This window comes from Phaeoacremonium minimum (genome assembly GCF_000392275.1).
Source record: "Phaeoacremonium minimum UCRPA7 unplaced genomic scaffold PA7_03_scaffold_476, whole genome shotgun sequence".
Taxonomy (NCBI): Eukaryota; Fungi; Ascomycota; class Sordariomycetes; order Togniniales; family Togniniaceae; genus Phaeoacremonium; species Phaeoacremonium minimum.
This window is the reverse complement of record NW_006921378.1, coordinates 78012-86624: the sequence shown is the minus strand read 5'-3', so window position 1 is coordinate 86624 and position 8613 is coordinate 78012. Positions and strand designations below refer to the sequence as shown.

Below are 8613 nucleotides of genomic sequence, written 5' to 3'. Positions count from 1 at the left end.
CAATTTTTTTCCATTTCCATCTCACGAAGCAATCAATAGCCCCCTAGATTCAGTATTACTCATGGTTTTTGCTTTTGCGCTGTGAGTCAAATTGATATGATACGATTGAAGTTAGCTGGTTCTCTCAGTCGACCGAAAGCTGGGATTTGACTGATACAACTCGGCACTACGGTCTTCTCAATAGAGCATTTATAGACACCTATCGTATAAACAGTAAACAGTGTACAATTGCATCTAGATTGACGCGTATAACATGTTTTGATCGGGGATGTACTCCACGTTCCTGTCAGGCTTGTGATACATCAAATAGCGATGCTTGCGCTCGGCGGCGTAAGAATCCATATCGATATCCTCGTCATCTGTACCGATCTGAGGTGCCTTGAAAGGTTCGCGCTCCGCGTCTTCCGCCTCCTCACTTTCTTCCTCGTCTTCGTCGTGCTCTTTTCCTTCCTCCCTCTTCTCCCTTCCCCCCTCCTCCTCAATCTTTTCATCTTCGGAACTGTCAGTATATTCCTTCTCAGAGCTCTCATTGAGGACATACTTCATGGCAGCCTCAACTTCGTCATCGAATCCTTCCCAAGACTTGTCCTCGCTATGGCCCTTGCCGTCCTCCGCGTGACTGGATCGGCCAAAGAGCTTTGGCTTCTTCGCTGCCTGCTCTTCCTCGTCCTCGCTACTCTCTGAAAAGAGAGAATCTCTGGTCCGTTTTCGGGTCTTCGCGTGACCGCCAGAGTGCGACATGGTACCTTCTTCCACGTGCAATGTTGGAGACACTTCTGCCACGGCATCGTTTGACGAAGGGTATGTCGTCTGGATGAATTCTTCAGAGCCAGAGCATGTGGGTGAAGATGGGGCTATTTCAGAAGCTCCTTGCCCTTTTGGCTGAATAATTGTGGGTGATACGGTCATCGACTGCATATGCCCTGGCTTGGTGCTGTCTTCCTGGATGGCTTTTCGCTCGGTCGTTTCGTCCTTGTGGTGAGCATTCTGGTGGTCTCGAACAGGTTCATGCCCTACTGGCCTCGAGAGCTCAGTGTCTTCAGCATTGCTGTGATGTTTCTCAGGCGCCTCATCTTGTGGCTTCTCGAATGGTCTTTCGTCAATGCTCTCACTTCCACCTCCAACTCCCAATGGCTCGCCGCCGTTATTGCCGTTGTCACTTCCGTTATCGTTATTGTCATCGTCTCCGTCGCCCCCTTCAGCAGCATCCTCGACGCTGTTGTATGGGCCACCGAAGCTCATCTTGGCCGACAATCGAAGCATATCACTCAGACCTCGAACCCACTCTGCCGAGGCTTTAGCCCAACGATTGTTATTGTCCTCGGCTGTCATGTCGAGATCAAGCTCGGCATCAGCTGGGTTGTTTTCAATCTGAGCCGGATCGAACAGCCCAATTCTTGAGTGCTTGAAGACATCTCGGATGCCTAGTAAAAGTATCGCAGCAGCCCTCTCCGCATCCGATACGTTAACCTGCCCTGGAGCATTTGCACCGGCGTTATTCACCTGGCGCAAAGCGAGATGTTGGGTGTTGAAAGGGGGTGTGATCTTTTCTTCTACAGATGGATCCTTGTCCATCTCAAGAGCAAGGTAGCCGATGGCGAGGAGGCAGAAGAGGAAGCTATCCTGACCGTACTGTTCGATGTTCGCGTCTCCGCTGTTATGGCACCAGACGCCGTTGTCAGTCTCGCTCACGTTGTAACGCACTACAAGCTCAGGTGTTGGTATGAACACCGGCTGATCGTCAAGTATGCCATCGATCGTGAGCGCATTTACGTACGCCTTGACAGGCGCCTCGAATTCTCTAGCATGCCACTTGGTCAAAACATGCCAGTACACCTTTTGTGTGATGTCTTCCTCGTCTCTCGCGAAACCTCCGTTATCATCTTGCTTAATCTTTCCGCCTTTCTTGTAGTGGAGAAAAGACCAAACTGTCGCGGACTCTGCCTGTTCGCCCTCTGCAGGCTTCGTGTTATAGGTATGAAATAGCGGAATGATCATATTTGTGTAGAACAAATTGCCACCGTAATCCGGGCGATGAGTGTTGCTGAAGAGGCCAGAGACTGCAAACTGCTCCAGACGATCGGTGGTGTTCATGTCGTGCACCATTGCATCAACTGTGACCAGCTTTTTGAATGGGAGTATATACCATTGAGGCAATGGCGGCCAGAACAGATACGGCCAAGACTCCACCTGCTCGTCGAATTCCAAGTCTTCTTTGCGCATCAGATGCCCTGCTGCTCCGCGGAGAGCGTTGATAATCTGCCTCCCTCTTTTCTGCCCTGTGCCGTTCTCGACGAGCGGCTCGTGGGACCGTAAGTGGTCGGGCGAATCTCTGAGCACCGAGTTCGGTGAAACAGCAGCCGCATTGCCTCTGGGTCTATTTCTGAGTTTAGGTGGCATTATTGCGACTTCGATGCGGGGATTATTCGGAATAGCTCAACTATGAAAGCTGTCACGGGCGAGGAAACCTGTGGCTGGCGAAAGGGGTTGGCCATTCGGTTCATATGAGACTACCAAATCTTTGTTCCGTAAACCTGGTTTTAAGGGGAAAACCTCGATCCCGGAAGCGGCAAGTCCACCGCGTATCGAGGTGTTTTCTTTGTTGGCGTGTTGTTGGTGTGGTGACTGTTCTTTGTTCGCTTACACGGGGCACGGGTCTGATTCGCGACAAAGAAAGTTAATGTGCCATTTCGCAGGACGGCTACGGTTGCGGAAACATCGTGACACTTGCTCTCGCTCATGAATGACTAAATTGTATGAAAAGACATGTGATCGTGTAGTGATTTATTTGGGCAGCTATCTGGTCTAATCAAATCGGCTTCTATAGGAGTATGGGTTATATAGAGCTCTTTTGATGCGCCTTTCCATTCAGGTGTTACCAGAGCTAGTTCTATTAGCTACCCGTGTAGCTGTGGACTCATCTTGTATCATTAGTTGAATAGCCAAGGAAACTCTTTTAAGAATGGGGTGATGCATTGATTGGTATCTTCAAACGGCACGACGCTATTCCCAAACATAAAGGTCCGAAAGTGGCTTGCTCGGCTGCTTATGCTAGATTTGGCCCCAATGACAAACGAGATAAGCCGAGAAGTTTAACTTTTGCATCTCCATGATAAGCCATTGTACATTAGCATCAGTGGGCCTTGAAATTGGGCTATCTAATCGAAACCCCGTCAATACAATAGGGCGTGAGAAGATTAGAAGTTTAGCCCGCGGGGCTATCGTAGATCAGAACGGGTATGCTCGGAGTTGTCGAATATCCAGCATGCTGTGCGAGAGGGCCGTATAAAAGGGTCCACGGCGCCATCGGATGGTAGCTTGTTATCTTCGAGATTTAAGAAAACCGTTTCTATCCCTTCATCCTCACCATGGCCGGCCCTGAAATAGTTTACACGGACAAGGCTCCGAAGCCCCTTCCTCAATTCTCCCAAGCGGTCAAATACAATGGCATGGTCTACTGCTCCGGCAATATTGGTCTTGACCCTGAGACCTTCAAGCCAGTCGAGGGAACAGTCACTGACAGAACCGTGAGTTGTTAATTGCTTACTTGATATAATGGCAAGCTAATTGCTTGTGGCAGCGACAAGCACTAAAGAATCTGGGGGCCGTTCTCGAAGAGGCAGGGAGCAGCTTCAGTAATGTCGTCAAGATGAACATCTTCATTACGACTATGGACAACTTTGCAGCCATGAACCAGGCCTATGATGAGTTCTTCACGGGGGACTACAAGCCGGTGAGAGCCGCTCTACGTCGGCTACCTCGAAACCTTTCCCGTATACTAACGCCCAAATCACCATGACAGTGTCGAACATGCGTGGCGGTGTACCAACTGCCTTTTGGAACGGACGTGGAGATTGAATGTACTGCATTCCTGAACTAGATGCAATATTTATCAACTTGTCTTCTATATAGACCATGTCTTAGACTACATGCACTGAAATCAACTTTGATCTGGCAATAATCTGGAGCAAAACTGGAGAGCTGTGGAGCCTTAGAGCATCGAAATGCGATTCCCCCGCAGTGAGCGACACGCTAATTGTAATAAGCAACAGTGGGCCAATAAGCTAGGCCTTGGTGATTGACGTAATACAAGGGCTTGCTGAAAAAAGCAAATCGTAAAATTCGGCCAGCAAGCCGACGCCTTCATGTAGGCCCTCGTTGTCCAGTATCCGTCCTCTCAATATCACAACCAGACATGCAATGACGCCAACTACTCAATTGCGCGTTCTGCGCAAGCCCTTCCTTCAGTCTCGTCATGCTTCTGTTCTCTTATGTCAGCTGTCCGCAGGCTGGCCCTCAACACTCTCCACAGTTGAGGTGAGACCGAGGAATCGTCAACCTCGGCATGGACTTGTCCTTTTCCAGCTGCGCTTTGCCTCAACAACAGCAGAGTCCAAGACTATCGCGAGCTCCGGCAAATCTCCCAGCTCCTCTTCTCTGGTAACGACTGCTCCTATCATCTCCCGGAGCGCCGCCAACCCGCCCGACACGACCCGTCCTCCACCACTCGAGCTGCCCATTCGCGTGGCCAACCAGTCGACCGTTGCGTACCTCTTCGCTATTGGCAAGGCATACCTCACATTCTACAAGACCGGTCTCAAGAATATATACACAAACACACGATTACTATACAATCTCACCTCCGGCTCAGGCCTCCCATCCGACTCACCCGTCTCGCCCTCAGACACATCCTCCGTGGCCTCCCCACCAGTGGTGCACCCCGTCGGCCTCGTCCGCTCGACAGAGCTCCTCCGCGCGCGCTGGATCCACGACATCCGGCGCGTACCGGTCTTCCTCATCCTGCTCTTCATCTGCGGGGAACTCACCCCCTTCGTCGTGCTCGCCCTGCCCGGCACCGTGCCCTTCACGTGCCGCATCCCGCGCCAGGTCGACAAGCTGCAGCGGCAGGCGGAGGAGCGGCGGCGCGGCGCCTTCACCGACCTCCACGCGCTGCGGGCCGAGCTGCGCGCCCGCACGGGGTCCGAGGAGCTCAGCGCCACGCAGGTCGCCCGGCACATCACGCGCGGCCTGGGCCTCGTGTCGAACCTCTGGGAGCGCGTGGGCATCCCGGCGCCGCTGGCGGCGGCGAAGGCGCGCAGGCGGCTGGCGTTCCTGGCGCAGGACGACGCACTGCTGCTGCAGAGCGGCGGGGTGCCGGCCCTCGACACGCCCGAGATGAGACTGGCGTGCGTGGATCGCGGGATCGACGTGCTGGGCAAGTCGGACGACGAGCTGGCGGGCCTGCTGACGCGCTGGCTGGGGCTGACGAGGGCGAGAGGCACAGCGGACCTTGACGGGGAGCGTCTACGAAGAGTCCAGGTGCTTTTAACTACGCCGCTGGAGGAGTGGCCGGAGGATGGCGACTTTGAGCTGCCTGAAAAGGGGTTGGTTTAAATTCTGCCCTATAGGGGGGAGTTATATCCAGTGTATACGGGCCGGTGGAAGGTGTCATCAGTGCTGTGAAAATCATCTCACCTTTGCATAGACTCGGCTCACTTAAAATGAAGCATCAAGCATACGAATGTAGATTACACCTGTATTTTATAAGGCGCGGAGGATGGACGGCAAAACAACAACATGTACTGTAGCAGCTCATTGAGCCCATCTCGACCACTAGAAAGCCAACAAAAGGTTTTACCAGACCGTCTTCACTGTTGATTCAAGTGATTGTCCATAGGTTGCGAGTCTTCGAGCTCCCTAGGCGACCACTGCTAGTATAGAGTAGGTTGACCCGACAATTCACTTTGGGTATGCGAAGTACTTTGAAAAAAATTGTATTGTAGCTTGAAACTACATTTTACAGACACAAGCAAGCCATTTTAAACTCGAAAGCAACGGGCTTCCTTCCTTTCTCCCACGGACCTTCTATACTCGCCGAACGCGCTCCTCTAGCCACATATATGTACAAGTAACTCTCCTTTGAACATGTCATACCGTCATTCTATGGGAAGTAGCGGGGATCTAAAGCATCAAGTCTGATCACTGTCTGAAACGGGCAAGCTGCTGCATGATAGTCGCGACTTGGGCAGATGGATCCGCACCGCCTGGCATAGCACCGTTTCCGGTGGGTGGCATGGAGCCTCCTGGAGGCTGAGCATAACCAGCGGCGGCATATTCATGGCCTGTCGGCATCTGAGAAGGTGGTCCGTTGGTGCCGGCCGCATTCTTGAGGTTGCCGAGCAGGGCGTTGATGTCGATCTGGGAATTGGCATTGACAGCAGCTGGGTTTGCCATTGCTTGAGGGTGCGCAGATGGCGGCATGGCTGGAGCATGCATGGGAGGCTGTCCCGGCTGCAAAGAGGCAAGAATTTGTTGCAGAGCGTTGTTATCTATCTGACCAACAAGACTTGCAAGGTCTGGTTGTGCTGGAGGACCTGAGGCGGGTGGCCGTTGAGGTAGGTGGTTTGGATAGCCCTGCGGAGCTGCCGCAGCATATGGCTGGCCGTAGGGGTTTGGAGGATAGGCCGGAGGTTGCTGTGGTGCTGCCTGGCTCTTTGTTCTGACGACCAGCTCTGCTGCAATAGTCGGCTCAAGATCTTGGTACTGATCATACCTGACGTTGTTGATGCCGGCAGAGCGATCAAATACCTGAAGCGGAATCCTCCCAATACTTTGGGCTCGCACATCAAGTTCGATGACAGCATGGACACCTTCGAGAACCTGCCTCTGAATGACAGCCTCTCTTGGAGCTCTAGCGGGGTTTAGGAACATAACATTTGTCTTTAGCCCGCGATCATAGAATGCACGTTGAACCCAGTCAACGAAATCTCGCTGGACTTCTTGCATAAGCAACAACTGGACGTCAGGGATTTCTTCACCATAACGTCGGGGAATATCCAGTCGTTCAGTATCTTGGCGTGGTCGACCATATGGACTCGGGGATCGACGGCGATAGCTCGCATCTGGTCCAGGTCGGCCAAAACGTTCAGGCGACCTCGACCGGCCACGGCCATGATCATAGGATTCGTATGTTCGAGCATTGGCATTCCTACCATAAGTTTCATCTCTCCCACGACGATCTTCTCGACGGGGCGATGGCGAACGACCGGGGCGATAGTCATCTCTTGACCTGCGGCCCTGATCTCTGCCATCGTAGCGGTCAGTCCCACGATTCCTATCACGAACCCCTTTGCGGTCAGGAGAATTATCTCGATCCTTTTTCTTTTGTACGCGTGAGTACTCCAGGTCTGGTCCCTCGTCAGCAAATGGAATACATAAAGCTTTATCATTTTACTTACGGATCTTACGACCTCGAATCTCAGCACCCTGAAGATTCTCCATGGCGCCTTGCGCGTCTGTCACATTGTGATACTGCACAAAGCCATAAGCAGACTTCAAAGAGATCTGGGCAAGACGACCGTATTTATGAAATAGGTCAAAGACATCCTTTTTGGATACTCGTTCTTGAGAAAGATTTCCTTCAATATAGCATTAGCAAAAGCTGAAAATTATTTCGACATGACACTTACCAATGAAGATACGAGAACCTTCAGGGAAACGTTCCCATTTGGCCTCGGACATATATCGTCGTTCGTCAGCTAGAAACGCGTCATAGGCTTGTTGCACGTTATAAGAATTGTCGAAACTGGGGGTCGCAGAGGGAGGAGCTCCCGCTGCACCTGGATAAGGTTGAGCATTGTTTGGATAAGATGCAAATGGAGGGGCAGCATTGTATCCGGATGCCGGGGGAGGCGGTAGGCTTTGTGCCGCTGATGCCGTACCTGGAGCAGCGGCGAGAGGATACGGCGAGGGCTGGGAGATGGGACCTGTAGCTTGTACGGGGGCCCCAGTGGGAGAGAAAGGGGGCACGTTGGGCCCAGGCTGCAGGTTATCGGACGGGATGGCGGCAGGATTGGAAGGCTCTTGCGTCAATGCGGGTCTGGGAGGAAGTAAAGTCTGATTTACGCTCATGGGGGACGACTGAGGGTCTTGGTCTTGGAGAGAGCTTGGGGCTTCGGCGGGTGGTTGAGTGGACGAGGCTGCGGCGCTGGCGGCGGTGATATCATCGACCAGCTTCTGGATGTCAACTGCAGTGGCATCATCTTCCATTTCAGCATCTTCGTTCTTGGGCTCAGAGTCGTTAGGCTTAGCTTCGACGTCTTCCGGGCTGGAAGCCTCAGCTTGGGCGTGAATGGGTTGACTTGGCGCAGAGTCCAGGGTCGCATCTGGCAGCGGGGCTGAGGCAGGCTGAGGCAGGCTGGCGGTGTCGGCGGGGTTGGCAGGGGCAGGATTTGCGAGAGCGCCGTCTCCATGGGACAAGCTCGAGGATGAGATATCACCAGTAATTGGCGCCACGGAAGATTGATGCGGTAAAGTATCAGATGCCGAGGAACTATTCATGGATTCTCCTGCCTTTGATACATCTTGTTCCGCTTCCTCAACCTCTCCTTGCGCAGGAGAATCAAAGATTCTCGCGTAGTCATCATTGTCAGCGCCTGGAGCGTTGTTTTGCGCCTCTCCATTCGCGTCCTCGCCGTAAGCATCGAAGCTGTCGTCATCGGCGATGCTTTCGTCTAGAGACTGATCCTCATCGCCATCGGGAGCAGTCCCGGCGATTGTGGGGTCTACCATCTCGGCAAGCGCTGGCTCGGCTGGACTCGGCTCGGCAGCCAT

At 52.9% G+C, this 8613-nt stretch overlaps 4 protein-coding genes across 4 annotated transcripts; 1 reads left to right on the top strand and 3 right to left on the bottom strand.

Moving 5' to 3' along the window:
* Positions 1-234: 234 nt before the first annotated feature.
* On the bottom strand, positions 235-2106 carry UCRPA7_6479 (hypothetical protein; the record flags this gene model as incomplete). Its single annotated transcript, XM_007919017.1, has 1 exon — positions 235-2106. The coding sequence occupies one exon, from the start codon at positions 2104-2106 to the stop codon at positions 235-237; it is 1872 nt and encodes a 623-aa protein (XP_007917208.1).
* A 1262-nt stretch (positions 2107-3368) lies between these two features.
* UCRPA7_6478 (putative letm1-like protein) lies at positions 3369-5394 on the top strand (the record flags this gene model as incomplete). The annotated part of the gene is made up of 3 exons (XM_007919016.1): positions 3369-3527; positions 3581-3733; positions 4366-5394. The coding sequence occupies 3 exons, from the start codon at positions 3369-3371 to the stop codon at positions 5392-5394; spliced, it is 1341 nt and encodes a 446-aa protein (XP_007917207.1).
* A 585-nt stretch (positions 5395-5979) lies between these two features.
* Positions 5980-6234, bottom strand: UCRPA7_6477 (hypothetical protein; the record flags this gene model as incomplete). The annotated part of the gene is made up of 1 exon (XM_007919015.1): positions 5980-6234. One exon carries the CDS (start codon positions 6232-6234, stop codon positions 5980-5982), a length of 255 nt encoding a protein of 84 aa, XP_007917206.1.
* A 488-nt stretch (positions 6235-6722) lies between these two features.
* Positions 6723-8613, bottom strand: UCRPA7_6476 (putative rna-binding protein; the record flags this gene model as incomplete). The annotated part of the gene is made up of 4 exons (XM_007919014.1): positions 6723-7084; positions 7239-7418; positions 7470-7538; positions 7722-8613. The coding sequence occupies 4 exons, from the start codon at positions 8611-8613 to the stop codon at positions 6723-6725; spliced, it is 1503 nt and encodes a 500-aa protein (XP_007917205.1).